General features: G+C 44.7%; 1 protein-coding gene across 1 annotated transcript in view; it reads right to left on the reverse strand.

The window, feature by feature from the left end:
- LOC140387413 (A-kinase anchor protein 13-like) overlaps window positions 1-17,561 on the reverse strand; it is a 478,070-nt gene that overhangs the window by 43,714 nt on the left and 416,795 nt on the right. The window contains 7 exon segments of the mRNA XM_072470498.1: window positions 1,634-1,882; window positions 2,795-2,912; window positions 3,024-3,149; window positions 5,307-5,557; window positions 6,030-6,176; window positions 8,851-8,963; window positions 14,594-14,723. Coding sequence (XP_072326599.1) covers window positions 1,634-1,882; window positions 2,795-2,912; window positions 3,024-3,149; window positions 5,307-5,557; window positions 6,030-6,176; window positions 8,851-8,963; window positions 14,594-14,723 — 1,134 coding nt within the window.

Genomic DNA, 17,561 nt, shown 5'->3' on the forward strand with positions numbered 1-17,561 from the left:
ACCCAACCTCAAGGATTTTAAGCACCGATTGTCAGGCACTATGGTTTGGGGTGATCCAAAATATCTGCAGAGACACTGCTGAAATTTAATTAGTGATGATTGTGCCACTCGCTGGTACATCGTGTTGGTAAATGGAGACAGTGGGCAACATTTTCTTCCATCAAAAACATATAGGACAATCCATGAGCAAGGGTCAGTGTCATGTGAGACTACCTTTAAGAAATGGGTGTTTAAGAAATGTACCTTTAAGAAATGGGTATTACTGCAGCGATGTCAGAGTGTGGGTGGAGCTGGGCTGTCTGTCAGCTTTTTACTTTCGTTTTAGGTTGTTTGCTGCAGAGTGTGTTTTAGTTTTGTTTTTAGTGTTGGAGCTGAAGCCAGACTAACCAGGTGTAGTGCTGTTCTCTCTGCCATCAAAAGATTATCGCTTGATCATTTGGTGAATTCAGAATTATAAATGTTCTCAGTAGTGAATGTAAACCTAATGTGCTTCTGTTGAAAGGTGTTTCTTCTGTTGAAAGGTGTTTCTTCTGTCTTCTGGATGTTGTTTGGGAAGTTATCAAGGATTACTGAGTGTTGTATTCTTTGGGGGTTGTATTTGAATTGATGGTTGCTAAGATATTCACTGTATGTTTTGAAAAGGTTAACTTGAGTCCATAGAATAAACATTGTTTTGTTTTAAAAAATACTTTTCCATTTCCGCTGTACCACACCTGTAGAGTGGGCCGTGTGCTCCCCATAGCACAATCTATTAAAAGTTGTGGGTCAGGGGAACTCCATGATACACTTTGGGGTTCTCTAAACCCTGGCCCATTACAGTCAGAAAGAAGAAACTACGTTGCGATTCATAAAAGGACTACGCGAGTTCTAGCAGCAAAAAGGAAGCAGGGCGGTTAAATTTAGAAAGATATTAAGGTAATCACACAAATTTGGTATCAATAAGGTGAGGTGTGATATAACATTCCTTTGTGGGATAGCAGCATGTGGGAAGTGTGTTATGTGATCCAGCTCAATTTCACTTTGGCCTGGAACAGAGCAGAACACAGCACATGCAGTCAAGCTTTCTTTCCATGTACATCCATGCAGTCCCGAAAGACATGCTCCTCAGGTGAATTCTGAATTCTTCCCCAGTGTACCTGAACAGGTGCTGGAGTGTGGTGACCAGAAGATTTTCACAGTAACTTCATTGGAGTGTTAATGGAAGCCTACTTGTGACACTACTAAAGATTATTACATCGGTCCCCTCGGTCTCGTTTAAATAAATGAACTGACAACGTGTTTACACAATCCCTTTTGAACGATTTCAGCCTTTACATCATTGTAAAAACATGACTAGGCCGATCAACTGGAAAATGCAAAGGGAGTAAAATGAGAATTACGGAGACACCCAGCTTGTAATGCTGAAGTCTTCTCCTAGTAATTGGTAGCACCAGGGGGCAACGCACTCCTCATTTACTCCATTGGTTGCATGTTGATATATTGGGAGGGAGGGGGGGCGGGAAAGCAAGAGTGCTAGATATAGCATTACTGAATCTCACTGCCATAGACAGTGCACCTTCACTGTAACCCAACCAATGGCCCCCCAAGAGAGGCCACCCCATGCTTCAAGAGTCAAAAGGTGCGAAGGCTGTACCTTTTAGTCTTCCTGTTGAACTCTTTAACATAACGGGGCCATCGTGTACCAGCTTTCTCCTGATCAAGTCTTCCTTTGCAAACATCTGGCCACTCTTCAGCCTCATGATGGCTTTGGTCTCCGTTCTGCTGTGGATCTCCTGGAGCCTGGTTTTCTTTTCATATTCACTTACTTTGTTATCCACTGCTGCAATCACCTCCTTTATCATTGCTAGTGCTTTAGTGAGGTCAGCATGATCATCATCATTTTCTGTGAAGACAAGAGAGAAGATTAATTACACTGGATCAAACTGAGCTATTATATTGGATAGGCGACACAAAAACAGGCCCAACTTGTCCATGCCAATGTCTGTGCTCCACTCGAGCCTCCTCTGACGGGGGAAACCACACAACTTGTGTGGTTCCCCACACCTTTGATATGAGAAAATCAAGTTCTGGGCAGATTTCCTTCACAAAATCTAGAACTGATTTCCACAGGGTGGCAGAGGGGAAATCCTGGAATCATTCCAGATCTTATGTTAAGGGACTGTAGGGCGGGTGAGTTAAGATGACAGGAATCTCCTCCCCCATTGTATCATTTCAATCATATATTCTTTGGGAGTTTGCTTCAGGAGTCCTAAGTTTAGCTTGAAATGCTGGTGGGATGGGCGTTAAAATTGGTATCTCACTGAATTTATAATTCCCAACCATTCCTGTGTTCCTCATCCCTGTAAATAATTACCACAAGGCGTCATGTCCACCTGAATGAGATTGATTAAAAAAAAACAACACTTTGAAGTTACTGAGATAATGGGTGACAGTTCTTATTGGTCCAATATTAATCACAGTATGACCACAAATTGTGGGCCTCGTTTTTCAATTTTCACCTGCAGCGATGCGTACTGGGTTTGAGTCCCATGAATGCATGGACCGCACATGCGGCTGGACACTGAGAATTGGCAGGCACGACTTAGGGTCACTGGATAATGATCAGTTGGAGGAACCATAGCTGATTTTTCCTTCTTCAATCCTAAATGGCAGCTGGGCGAACAGGTTTGATGGGTTCAATGGTCTAGACCTGTTCCTGTGTCTGAGGTGCTCCTACTTCTATTGGAGACGCTTAGAATGAATGAACTCCCCTAATAGGACAGGGATTGGACCATTCCACAGGCTGGCTGCATACCTTTGGTGTGCTGTATTATCCTCTGGACAATCACTGGGTACTTGGTAATCCTTTGAGTCACCAGTAATATACATTCCTGGATTCCTAATCTTCGAACTATGGAGCTGCTCATTTTTTTCTGGAAATACAAAATAAAACATTTTAGGGCAAGTAGGAGTTAGCAGGTTTCAAACTCTTTAGATTTACAGTCAACAGGCAGGTGCCTGGCTGAGTGGAGCTGACAACGCACCCTGACAAAGGCCTGGAATTTCTTCTCTCGTGCCAAGAGCTCCTTGCAAAAATTCACCGCTTCATTGTGCTGCCCACAGAATTTCCCGTAGGTCTTCTTCATGCGCTCGGCGCTTGGACCAGAGAACTGCCAAATAAAACATCATGTTACACATGAAAGACAACGTGACTGTAATCATTACAGGTAAAGCCCCAAGGAGCTGTCATGGGCGAGAAAGGAAATGTTTTCACTGGCCTCACTCTTTTGGAATAATTAAAAACCACTCGGGCATTTAAGATTATGAGAGGTGCGGATATAACCTTTCCCATTTAACATCTTGTTCGAAAGGTGGAATGTCCAACAATGCAAACCCCCTTGTGGCAAAGTTGAACTCCAATTGGTTGAGTCCCATAGTGACAAGATGGTTATTGACAGCTGGAGGCCATATTCCTAAACCAATGCTGATCTGGGGCATATTGCTGTTCTGAATGGTTGTTCTATCACTGCCCAGTGTGGTGTCCATTTAAAAAAGATCTTGATGGTACCAGCTGTGATGCAAAACCTCTGCCAAGTTAGCTGATTATACTAGCATTCGTATTTGTGGTGTCAATGACGATTCAGAGGGTAGTACTCCTGTCTCGGGAGTCAGAACTACATGGGTTCCGATCCCCCTCCAAGGACTACAGTCTATCTTGGCACACCCAGTGCTGAGGGAGCACTGCATTGTCAGAAGTACTGCCTTCTGGGTGAGACACTGTGAGATCCCATCTTCTCTCTTGGGTGGATGGGAAAGATCCCAATGCATATTTCAAAGAACAGGAGAGCTCTTTCTGGGTCCCCTGGCCAACATTTGTTACTCAATCAGCATCTACATCCATACGAGATTGACAGACAGGAAAAGACCAGTGGACCCATCAAGCCTGCCTCACATCATAACTAAACACCCTCTTCTTCCTGCATCCCCACTCAAACAGGCTGCTGTGTTTTCTACATTACAATTGACAACATTGCACAAATACTTAATTGACTGTAAAGTGCACTGGGATGACCTGAGGCTGCGATATAAAAGGTAAGTTCTTTCTTTCTGGCACCAGCATGATGGGTAGAATGGCCTCTTGTACTGTACAATTCTGTACCGTGAGATTCCATGATTTCTATCTAGCCACATCTGCTCGAAGGTTCGTGCGTGGGAATAACGGGCGAGACCCTGATCAGGCTGGCCTGTGACCTTTCACATCACTAGTCTTCCGACATTAATTATCTGACTCTGCTCAAAGATTGGCAACTTGGTTAGAAGTAGTGGGAGACAACCAATGATCAGTGGTCTTCACCCAAGAATGAAGCTGCACTTCCAGGAGCGGAAAGGTGCGTTAGGGGAAAACAAAGTATTAAAAAAGTGATTGTTTCAAAAAAAGATTAAACTCATAAATACAGGACTAGACCGTTGAGCTCCTTGAGCTTGTCCTGCCAATCCAATGATGATTGATCCGCAGCTCAAACCTATATCAACTGTCCTGACTCAAAATCTATCCACTGTCATCTTGACATCATCAAAAGTAAACCTTTGACGAAATGATTTGTTTAAAGAGCCTAAACCTTATAAACATACTTGGGGAAATACAATACATTTAGTGGTGGGATAACCAGAAATATCTTCATGCAGAGGTTTGTGAATCTGAGGAACTGTCTACCGGAGGGGGCTGTGGGTTCTCCAACGTTGAGTATATTTAAGACCGAGATCAATAGATTTTTGATCGTTGAGGAAATCGAGGGATATGAGGAGCGGACGGGGAAGTGGGGTCGAGACAGAAGATCAGCCATGATTGGTGGAGCAGGCTTGAGGGGCTGTATGGTCCACTCCTGTCCCTATTTCTTAGGTCCTTACATTCTTACTTTTTAATTGCTGGGGACTGATGGGCTGCATGCTTATGAGTCACATACAAAGTTTAAATCTGTGTGCCGTTGACTGACTGGTACTGATCTTGTGTTCAGATGGCGAGGGTTTATTCACCAATAATCCAACAACAGCCCTACGAAGGACAGTCCCGTCCAAGTCTACAGGCTCATAAAATTCAAAGAGAAAAACTGAAGGTTGCAGGTCCGAGTCATTACAATACGTAAGAGGCCATTTTACCCATCCAGTCCACGTTGGCTCGGTGCACAGCAATCTCGGCAGTCCCATTCCCCACCTCTTATCCCTGGAGGTTTATATGTGGGCCAGGTGTTACAACTTAAGACACTTGAAATCTGGCTTTCATTTAAAAAAACTATGACACCTTAGCTCAGTGACTGACCCCTTCTTACCTGATTCATCAAGATGTCGCCAATCTTTTTAATAAAGAAGTTCCGGTCACTGTTTGCCACTAAGGATTCTTTCCTCTTCTCTAGAATCCGATTGAAGAATTGGGTGTGAATGTCTATCAGATCTTCCAAACAGGGAAAGATACGTTCCACTGTTGAGGTTTCTAACTGCAGTTCCTTTGTCATCCCTTTGCTGTAGATTTCCGACATGATCTTCAGAGTTCGAAGATGATGCATTTCAGTCTGCATTAACTCTGTAGTTGCAAAATCTCAATCAGTCAGGTGCCAAGCAGACACAGGATTCTGCACTAATACCTGGGCGCCAACACTATTCCTCACACACAATGCTACTCGCTTATTATTCCTAGACCTTTTGCACTGATTTTTCATTTATCTCTTCCCTCCTCCAGCTTTACTAATCTCTATAGTTAGTGATCATGGCTTCTCTTTTGTTCTTTCTAACTCCAAATGAACGCACTTCCTCCGTCCTCCATTCTCACTGCATCAGGAGTTGTTTTGTAAACACACTGCCCTCATTCTGAACCTCCCAAGACTGGAGATCCTCTCTTTTCCCCCAAATCGCTCCCACCTCACCTCTTTATTTACCTCATCATCTCACTCTCTCTACTCTCAGAATCGTCCTGTACGCTGACTAATTGGGCTTCATGGCCTTCCTGCAAAATGTGAAGCCACCCCATTTAAAATAGGAATAATGTCAACTTTTACCATAGATAACATCCTGCCGCTTAATCACTTCCTTCTTCTGCTGACACACAAAGCTGTTGTCCACCACCAGACTCCAGGAGTCCGCTTCCAACTCTTTAGCATCTGACTCAAATTCTCCCATCAGCTGCCCATCCATGACATCTGTACCTGTGGGAATGTGGAGTACAAATGCAGAGTCTGACAATAAACATCAATATCTAGCATTTACTGGAACTACGCGTCACCACATACACGCACACCCGACTGGCGGCAACGTTTGAGATGGAGACATCCCATTTTGATGGCCACTGCAATAATTCAGGTCGCAAATACCATTCGGGTACATTATAATGGTCACCTTACACAGCTGAACACATCTGAGCTCCTCGAATAAATGGTGCAGAATTGTGTTCTTTAAATGTGCCCCAGATCAAGTGTTATTTAATGCCAAGTGTAAATCAACTTTCAAACCATTGATTCATTGTCATACTATCCTACTGTGGGGGATCAATAGGAATAAAGTAGATGTATTTCAAATATAGGCTGCTTTCTTCAGCGCATCATCAGACAGACACCATTATTTTCCTTTTGTGGGGTGTGTGTGTGTGGAAATTTCCCAAGTAGATTATTAGCCTCTTGAACTGCATCATGAGCATTCCTTCCATTGCTAACCCAAATCTGGCTCTGAAGTAGGCTGCTACCCACTGCACCAGGATAGCAAATGTTGTCCCCTTGTTCAAGAAGGGGAGTAGAGACAACCCCGGTAACTATAGACCAGTGAGCCTTACTTCTGTTGTGGGCAAAATCTTGGAAAGGTTGATAAGATATAGGATGTATAATCATCTGGAAAGGAATAATTTGATTAGAGATAGTCAACACGGTTTTGTGAAGGGTAGGTCGTGTGTCACAAACCTTATTGAGTTCTTTGAGAAGGTGACCAAACAGGTGGATGAGGGTAAAGCGGTTGATGTGGTGTATATGGATTTCAGTAAAGCGTTTGAGAAGGTTCCCCACGGTAGGCTACTGCAGAAAATACGGAGGCATGGGATTCAGGGTGATTTAGCAGTTTGGATCAGAAATTGGCTAGCTAGAAGAAGACAAAGGTGGTTGATGGGAAATATTCAGACTGGAGTCCAGTTACTAGTGATGTACCACAAGGCTCTGTTTTGGGGCCATTGCAGTTTGTCATTTTTATAAATGACCTGGAGGAGGGCGTAGAAGGATGGGTGAGTAAATTTGCAGATGACACTAAAGTCGGTGGAGTTGTGGACAGTGTGGAAGGATGTTACAAGTTACAGAGGGACATAGATAAGCTGCAGCGCTGGGCTGAGAGGTGGCAAATGGAGTTTAATGCAGAAAAGTGTGAGGTGTTTCATTTTGGAAGGAATAACATGAAGACAGAGTACTGGGCTACAGGTAAGATTCTTGGCAGTGTGGATGAGCAGAGAGATCTCGGTGTCCATGTACATAGATCCCTGAAAGTTGCCACCCAGGTTGAGAGGTTTGTTAAGAAGGCATACGGTGTGTTAGCTTTTATTGGTAGAGGGATTGAGTTTCGGAGCCATGAGGTCACGTTGCAGCTGTACGAAACTCTGGTGCGGCCGCATTTGGAGTATTGCGTGCAATTCTGGTCGCCGCATTATAGGAAGGATGTGGAAGCATTGGAAAGCGTGCAGAGGAGATTTACCAGAATGTTACCTGGCATGGAGGGAAGATCTTATGAGGAAAGGCTGAAGGACTTGAGGCTGTTTTCATTAGAGAGAAGAAGGTTAAGAGGTGACTTAATTGAGGCATACAAGATGATCAGAGGATTGGATAGGGTGGACAATGAGAGCCTTTTTCCTCGGATGGTGATGTCTAGCATGAGGGGACATAGCTTTAAATTGAGGGGAGATAAATATAAGACAGATGTCAGAGGTCGGTTCTTTACTCAGAGAGTAGTAAGGGCGTGGAATGCCCTGCCTGCAACAGTAGTGGACTCGCCAACACTAAGGGCATTCAAATGGCCATTGGATAGACATATGGACGATAAGGGAATAGTGTAGATGGGCTTTAGAGTGGTTTCACAGGTCGGCGCAACATCGAGGGCCGAAGGGCCTGTACTGCGCTGTAATGTTCTATGTTCTAATCAGTGTAGCCTGGCACCCTCAACTTTGTGCATGCAGATGTGTTAAATTAGCCAAGATACCTTCTGCACTGATGACTGAGCTTCTTTCAACTCAGGTCTTTGCAGACTATTATGCAATGCATCAGGAATAGAATATGGTCTTGGCGATTGTGCATAACTCAATGAAGATATTCAGAGATGGATCCTAACCTGAACGGTTAGATTTTTATGTTTTGAAATGTTAGATCTCATTGGGCCAACTCAAAGCTGTGTCTTTGTCCCCAAAATGGTTGTTTTCTGAATGTTAGTCAAAGGAATATTATTTGAAGGCTTTGACCTATCATTTGCACAGCATAGTCTCCAGAGATTCACACACAGTGGAATTTAGTAACCCGCTTCCCTTTGGTGAGATACTGGCCGGAATTCTCCGGCCATTGGGATTCTCTATTCCCGCCGGCATGTGTCCTCCCGCCTGCGGGTATCCCACCGCTGTGGAGTGGCTTCAATGGGAATTCCGATTGACAAGCGGCGGGACGAGAGAATCCCGTCACCAGCGATTGGCGCGCGCCAGAGAAACACGTGGCCGGGGAAACCAGAGAACACGCCCCCCTGTCACAACACTTAGTATTTATAAATTTGTGAAAGGGGGAGTTCACGTTTTCACCAGTGCTTCATGTCCAGCTTTTGTAAAATGTTAAAATAGCAAAGGAAGGACACACTAAACACTACTCTTACCTTCATCAGTCAGCGATTCCATCGACTCGGTCACCTGTTTTATGTGGTTCAGAGAATCAGTCGACTGAGACAAAACCCGCCAAGAAGCGAGGGAGTTTTCATCAATGGCAGGTCTGCACGGGATAAACAAAAATAAATTCAACTCGAGGAAAGGGGGAAAAGCGGAACTATAAAAGTGTTAAAATATAAAAGGAATTCCATGAAAACAATTCTTTCCTGGGTCTTCGGATTACTTCACAGGTAGAAGCAGTGCCTGTACTGCTAAACAATCTGGTTGTGCTGCACCGATTGAGGTCAGCCAGAACTGGAACTGGGGCACGACAACTGGCCTCATTATCACTCAGCTGATGAGGAGATTAATCAGCTTCTCTGCTGCTGATTGCTGTCCAGTGACACTTTCATTAAAATGAACAAGTACACACTTGATTGAACTCGGTGTATGATACTCTCCACTGAGCAGCTTTCCACACTCGTTATCCAGCCTCGTATGTGAAAAGGAGGAACTTGGGTAAGAATTACACTGGGCTCGGTAGAAGCTACAACAAAGGACTACTTGTGTGCCAAACAACATAAGCAGCAAGTGATAGACAGAGCTAAGCGATCCCACAACCAATGGATCAGACCCAAGCTCTGCAAGTCCTGCCATATCCAGTTGTGAATGGTGGTGGACGATTAAACAGCTCACCGGAGGAGACAGCTTCACAAATATCCCCATCATCAATGATGGAGGAGTCCAGCACATCTGTGCAAAAGACACGGCTGAGGCATTCGCATTATCTTCAGCCAGCACTGCCCAGTGGATGATCCATCTCGGTCTCCTCCAGATTCACTCCAAGTGATATCAAGAAACAGCTGAAGGCACAGAATACTGGAGAGGCTGTGGCCCTGACAATATTCCTCAATAGTACTGAAAACTTGTGCTCCAGAATTTGCCGCGCCCCTTGCCAAGCTGTTCCACTACAGCTACAACACTGGCATCTACCCAGCAATGTGGGAAATTGCCCAGGTGTGCCTGTACACACAAAACAGGACAAATCCAACCCGGCCAATTACCACCCTATCAATCTACTCTCAATCATCAGTAAAGGGATGGAAGGGGTCATCAACAGTGGTATCAAGCGGCACTAACTTAGCAATAACCTGCTCGTGGGCGAGCAATTTGGGCTCCTCCAGGGCCACTCAGCTCCTTACTTCATTACAGCCTTGGTTTAAATATGGCTTCAGTGTAGCGAGGGAACAAAGAAAGGTCTTTTATTTCTACTTTTTGGAACCATGATTCGAGGACACAAGCAATATCGCACCATATCATTGTCACACTCTGATATACGGTGCTGCTACCTTCGAACAAAAGACATTTTATCTTTTAAGGACAACATCCTGGCATTCTGGCTTTGTCACAGGGAAAGCTCCTTTCTGTAGAAGGCTGGGTAGTAGTGGTTCTTTTTGTTTTGAACAAAGAACAAACAAAGAAATGTACAGCACAGGAACAGGCCCTTCGGCCCTCCAAGCCCGTGCCGACCATGCTGCCCGACTAAACTACAATCTTCTACACTTCCTGGGTCCGTATCCCTCTATTTCCATCCTATTCATGTATTTGTCAAGATGCCCCTTAAATGTCACTATCGTCCCTGCTTCCACCACCTCCTCCGGTAGCGAGTTCCAGGCACCCACTACCCTCTGCGTAAAAAACTTGCCTCGTACATCTACTCTAAACCTTGCCCCTCTCACCTTAAACCTATACCCCCTAGTAATTGACCCCTCTACCCTGGGGAAAAGCCTCTGACTATCCACTCTGTCTATGCCCCTCATAATTCTGTATACCTCTATCAGGTCTCCCCTCAACGTCCTTCGTTCCAGTGAGAACAAACCGAGTTTATTCAACCGCTCCTCATAGCTAATGCCCTCCATACCAGGCAACATTCTGGTAAATCTCTTCTGCACCCTCTCTAAAGCCTCCACATCCTTCTGGTAGTGTGGCGACCAGAATTGAACACTATACTCCAAGTGTGGCCTAACTAAGGTTCTATACAGCTGCAACATGACTTGCCAATTCTTATACTCAATGCCCCGGCCAATGAAGGCAAGCATGCCGTATGCCTTCTTGACTACCTTCTCCACCTGTGTTGCCCCTTTCAGTGACCTGTGGACCTGTACTCCTAGATCTCTTTGACTTTCAATACTCTTGAGGGTTCTACCATTCACTGTATATTCCCTACCTGCATTAGACCTTCCAAAATGCATTACCTCACATTTGTCCGGATTAAACTCCATCTGCCATCTCTCCGCCCAAGTCTCCAAACAATCTAAATCCTGCTGTATCCTCCGACAGTCCTCATCCCTATCCGCAATTCCACCAACCTTTGTGTCGTCTGCAAACTTACTAATCAGACCAGTTACATTTTCCTCCAAATCATTTATATATACTACAAAGAGCAAAGGTCCCAGCACTGATCCCTGTGGAACACCACTGGTCACAGCCCTCCAATGAGAAAAGCATCCTTCCATTGCTACTCTCTGCCTTCTATGGCCTAGCCAGTTCTGTATCCACCTTGCCAGCTCACCCCTGATCCCGTGTGACTTCACCTTTTGTACTAGTCTACCATGAGGGACCTTGTCAAAGGCCTTACTGAAGTCCATATAGACAACATCCACTGCCCTACCTGCATCAATCATCTTAGTGACCTCCTCGAAAAACACTATCAAGTTCTTGAGACACGACCTCCCCTTCACAAAACGGTGCTGCCTCTCACTAATACGTCCATTTGCTTCCAAATGGGAGTAGATCCTGTCTCGAAGAATTCTCTCCAGTAATTTCCCTACCACTGAAGTAAGGCTCACTGGCCTGTAGTTCCCGGGATTATCCTTGCTACCCTTCTTAAACAGAGGAACAACATTGGCTATTCTCCAGTCCTCCGGGACATCCCCTGAAGACAGCGAGGATCCAAAGATTTCTGTCAAGGCCTCAGCAATTTCCTCTCCAGCCTCCTTCAGTATTCTGGGGTAGATCCCATCAGGCCCTGGGGACTTATCTACCTTAATACTTTTTAAGACACCCAACATCTCGTCTTTTTGGATCTCAATGTGACCCAGGCTATCTACACACCCTTTTCCAGACTCAACATCCACCAATTCCTTCTCTTTGGTGAATACTGATGCAAAGTATTCATTTAGTACCTCACCCATTTCCTCTGGCTCCACACATAGATTCCCTTGCCTATCCTTCAGTGGGCCAACCCTTTCCCTGGCTACCCTCTTGCTTTTTATGTACGTGTAAAAAGCCTTGGGATTTTCCTTAACCCTATTTGCCAATGACTTTTCGTGACCCCTTCTAGCCCTCCTGACTCCTTGCTTAAGTTCCTTCCTACTTTCCTTACATTCCACACAGGCTTCGTCTGTTCCCAGCCTTTTAGCCCTGACAAATGCCTTTTTCTTTTTGACGAGGCCTACAATATCTCTCGTCATCCAAGGTTCCCGAAAATTGCCGTATTTATCCTTCTTCCTCACAGGAACATGCCGGTCCTGAATTCCTTTCAACTGCCACTTGAAAGCCTCCCACATGTCAGATGTTGATTTGCCCTCAAACATCCACCCCCAATCTATGTTCTTCAGTTCCCGCCTAATATTGTTATAATTAGTCTTCCCCCAATTTAGCACATTCATCCTAGGACCACTCTTATCCTTGTCCACCAGTACTTTAAAACTTACTGAATTGTGGTCACTGTTACCGAAATGCTCCCCTACTGAAACATCTACCACCTGGCCGGGCTCATTCCCCAATACCAGGTCCAGTACCACCCCTTCCCTAGTTGGACTGTCTACATATTGTTTTAAGAAGCCCTCCTGGATGCTCCTTACAAACTCCGCCCCGTCTAAGCCCCTGGCACTAAGTGAGTCCCAGTCAATATTGGGGAAGTTGAAGTCTCCCATCACCACAACCCTGTTGTTTTTACTCTTTTCCAAAATCTGTCTACCTATCTGCTCCTCTATCTCCCGCTGGCTGTTGGGAGGCCTGTAGTAAACCCCCAACATTGTGACTGCACCCTTCTTATTCCTGATATCTACCCATATAGCCTCACTGCCCTCTGAGGTGTTCTCTCGCAGTACAGCTGTGATATTCTCCCGAACCAGTAGCGCAACTCCGCCTCCCCTTTTACATCCCCCTCTATTCCGCCTGAAACATCTAAATCCTGGAACGTTTAGCTGCCAATCCTGCCCTTCCCTCAACCAGGTCTCTGTAATGGCAACAACATCATAGTTCCAAGTACTAATCCAAGCTCTAAGTTCATCTGCCTTACCCGTAATACTTCTTGCATTAAAACATATGCACTTCAGGCCACCAGACCCGCTGTGTTCAGCAACTTCTCCCTGTCTGCTCTGCCTCAGAGCCGCACTGTCCCTATTCCCTAGTTCTCCCTCAATGCTCTCACCTTCTGACCTATTGCTCCCATACGATGGGCAATGAGGCAATCCAGAACACGGGCGTTTAGCTTTTCCACACTCTCCATGAAGGCACCTCCATTTTGTCATTCAACCAAAAATATTACGAACATTACAGTTGGACTCTTGTTAACTACAATTTTCTTGCCAGCTCATGTTTACCTCCCACTTTGCTGGTGCACAAACTGCCCAATAACAAATGTTAATTTGGTACTTCTCCTCCAGCCCAGTAAATTTCACTTGGTGTGAGTGGATAGCCAATATAAGCAATAGATATCACAACAGCACTTGTGAATGGCAACAAGGTGCACAATTCCAGCAACAGGACAAAGGCTGTAACATCATTTATCAAATGGTTAGGCCTCAACTTATCGGAAGGCAAAGACCACCTGCTAAACGCGTGCATCATCAACGTGGAGTTTTGAGCAGCTTGGCTTGTTGGTTCAAAGATAGCTCATGTTATTTGGCGGATGATATAAAAATTACTTGCAGAAGCATCAGTAAAAGGCAAGTTTGCACGAGGTACAATTTTGGTCTTCTTACTAAAGGATATACATGCCGTAGAGAGGGTTCAACAAAGGTTCACTAGACTGATTCCTGGGATGTCTAATGAGAAAGACAGAGTGGAATGGATCTACAACCTCTAGGAATCTCATTAAAGTGCATAAAATTCTTAGATTGCCCGACAAGGTAGAGGTTGAGAGGTCTTTTCCCTGGTTCAAGAGCCTAGAGTTGTAAGCTAGTGCCTCAGGATAAGGGGTCATTTAGGACTGGGATGGGAAAGAATAGTTTTACATTTATACACCTTGCACAACCTCAGAACTTTACACCCAATGAAGTACTTTTGAAGTGTAGCCACTGCTTTAATGTAGGAAATGCAGCAGAAAACTTGCAGACAGCAAGCTCCTAAAACAGCAATGCGATAATGACCAGATAATATTTTTTTCTGGTGATATCAATAAATGGGTAAATATTGGCCAGGAAAGAGGTACCCTGCTCTTTATCGGAGTTGCACTTTGGAATCCACCCGAGAGGGCAGGTGCGACGGCCTCTTTAAAAAAAAATTAGGAAACATTTTTTGTCACTTAGAGTTGCGAATCTTTGGAGTTCTCTACCCCAGAGGGATGTGGATGATCACACTGCCGGTTAACTGCTGTAGGGTTTGGGACTTCTAGTATTCCTTTTTGGATGTTCTAAACATTAAACATGCCAGACAAGAGAAAGCTGTTGTTACTTCTAGTTCATTAAAACAAATCTCTTGCAAGAATCATTCAGTACTTTTACACTATGCAAACAACTAACTTACCCAGCGATATTGGCTATTGACATACTCTTGGATAGCGATCGGTAGAGGGGCATTTTCCTATTAGGTGCAGTCAATAGGTTGTCATCTTGAAGGATTATTGCTGACCTTGGGCGTTCTTTGGGTTGGAAAGCTAAATAAAACAAACACAAATACAACAGATAAATAATATAAAATCGTAATACTAGCCTGCTCAATGATCAGTGTAAACATTAGGGAACACATTATGGAACAGGATATCTAAGCTTTAATTCATGGAGAGTACTTGGGTTCATTTTTATTAATTCTTTAATGGGACGCGGGCATCGCAAGCTGTGCCAGCATTTATTCCCCATCCTTAATTGCCCTCGAGGGGGCAGTTCAGCGTCACCCGCATTGCTGTGGGTCTGGAGTCACATATAGCCCAGACCAGGTAAGGATGGCAGATTTCCAGCCCCAAAGGACATTAGAGAAGCAGATGGGTTTTTACAACGATCGACAACGGTCATCATTAGACTTTAATTTCACATTTTAAAAAATTGAATTCATCTTCACTGCCTGCCATGGTGGGATTCAAACCCAGGTCCCCAGATCACCACCCTGGATTTCTGCATTACTGTCATCAATGGCATTCCCCTCCTACCCCACCACCGTGGAAGTATCGCAGGCACTCTCTCCCCCAACACCTTTTTCTCTCCCCCTCAAACATGGAGCTCCCCTTGGGCCCACCCCTTCCACTGCCCCCTGGCATAAGTTGGCACGGCTCCATGTCCCCCCCCCCCCCCCCCCCCCCCAAGGGCTATACCAGACATATTTTCATTTGACCAAACCGGTTGTAAATCTTGCTGACATGAGGGGTTTGGGGTGGGGGGGGGGACCATTTGGCAAGGGGACCATTAGTCATAGTTAAAAGCTTTAAAATATATTTAAATGAGGTTCCTGGCCTTTGAGGGTGCGAACCTCGTGATGGCACCAGTGAGGAAAATCAAGAAACGCAATCTCTCTGGAGATAATTGCGTTTCCCGATTCTCTCTGGATTTTCTGCCACATCGCAGGCTCAAAATGGAAGTGGACAATACTATGCCCAGCACAGGAAAATATGTTCAGGTTACGAGGTATCTATGAATAAAGATGGTGGTTAGAACAATTTTTTGAAAACCCCTAGGTTGACAGAATTACAACAGGGCAGGGTAGCAAATAAGCACTATAACAAGTAGGTCTGGGCATTATTGCTAGGGCCCTGTATGGAAGGTAGTCTTGGGGAGCCACATCCTGGATCATGGAGACCATCGCTTTTCGGCCTTTTAGATAAGATCTGGTATGTCTCTCTTGTGGGGACCATGAATTGGATTCAATTTGAATTGGTTTTTGGAGCGGGCGAGGAGCTGGATTAGGGGTTTGCCCCTGACCCACACTCTGAGCCCTGGCTTGGTAACTCAGAAAATGTAAAAAGAAAATTGGTCATGGAGGCCAATGGTGAACCAGAGGACAGAAACCATTGGTCAATAATATCAAAGAATCAGAGATTAACCAATTATCTCCCAAAATCTTAACCAGATTCCACAGATCACTGTTCTTTCAACAAATCAGGTAGTAGTATTTGGGATGGGTTCAGATACAAAAAAACGACCCATCACATTCGATCGAAATAAAATTCCCTGACAGTCAACTATCCTTCCATCAAAGCACTCTAGAAAAAAAAACAATCTCTGACACTATATATTCAAAAATTGACAAAGTCAGAGAAATCATCATTAAATCTTTTCTACGTCCCCTTTCAAGTTCTCCAATGCCTCCGAACAATATTGTGGATAACCAACAGCCTTAACGCAATGTACATGTTTGACCACATCCTTCATTTCTCACCCCCAAGGGCTCATCATTCAGCTCACCCTTGAACTCCTGAACATTGGCCCCAGATCCTGGTAGCTGACATTAGGCAGTCGCTGCCAGACCCATTTTTCCAATGGCTCGAGTCATGCTGCAGGCTCAATGAGTCTGAATGATTCAAGCTGAATGATTCTGGCTGACTTGCTCGGTTTTGCTGTGCTATAAGGACATTAGTTTACTCTTTCAGCACGCAGCAATGCTACCTACAGATTTATTCAGCTTATTGCTACCAAAGCTGCCCTGTAACCCACACACCATCCTGACGTGGAACTAAATCACCGTTCCTTCACTGTCGCTGGGTCAAAATCCGAGAACTTCTTTCCTGACAGCACAGCGGGCGCACCTACATCATATGGACATTTAAAAAAATTTGTTGATGGGACGCAGGCGTCGCTGGCTGGCCAGCATTTATTGCACATTCCTAATTGCCCTTGAGGGAGCAGTTAAGAGTCAACAGCATTGTCGTGGGTCTGGAGTCACATGTAGGCCAGACCGGGTAAGGATGGCAGATTTCCGTCCTTAAAGTGCATTAATGAACCAGGTGGGTTTTTACGACAATCGGCAATAGTTTCATGGTCATCATTAGGCTTCTTAATTCCAGATTTTTTTTATTGAATTCAAATTTCGCCATCTGCATTGGCGGGATTCGAACCCGGGTCCCCAGAGCATTACCCTGGGCTTCACTTTTCTAGTCTAGTGTCAATATCACTACGCCACCTCAGCGGTTCAAGAAGGTGGCTCACCAAGAGGCAATCAAAGATGGGCAACAATTGCTGGTCTTGCGTCTGCTGCTCACATTTCATGAAATAATTTACAAATATCTGGTAGAAAGCAATCACTCATCTGATTTAGTCTTAAGCTGTTAAGATTCTTGAATGCAACTTTTTATTCATCACTTCAAATTGCTACAGCCCCTAGTGTCCGGCCTGCATCCGGCAGTATTCCGCTTTAGCATTATACAGCTCAAGGTGAGGCCTCCAAACATTGGCCTCCGTAACCTAGAAAGCCAATCTATACTGGTACCCACACTGTTGGCATATTCACAAGTGGAAACGATATAAACATTTTACACCCTTATCAAAACGATGAAGATTTAGTGACA

Source organism: Scyliorhinus torazame, chromosome 12 (genome assembly GCF_047496885.1).
Source record: "Scyliorhinus torazame isolate Kashiwa2021f chromosome 12, sScyTor2.1, whole genome shotgun sequence".
Classification (NCBI taxonomy): Eukaryota; Metazoa; Chordata; class Chondrichthyes; order Carcharhiniformes; family Scyliorhinidae; genus Scyliorhinus; species Scyliorhinus torazame.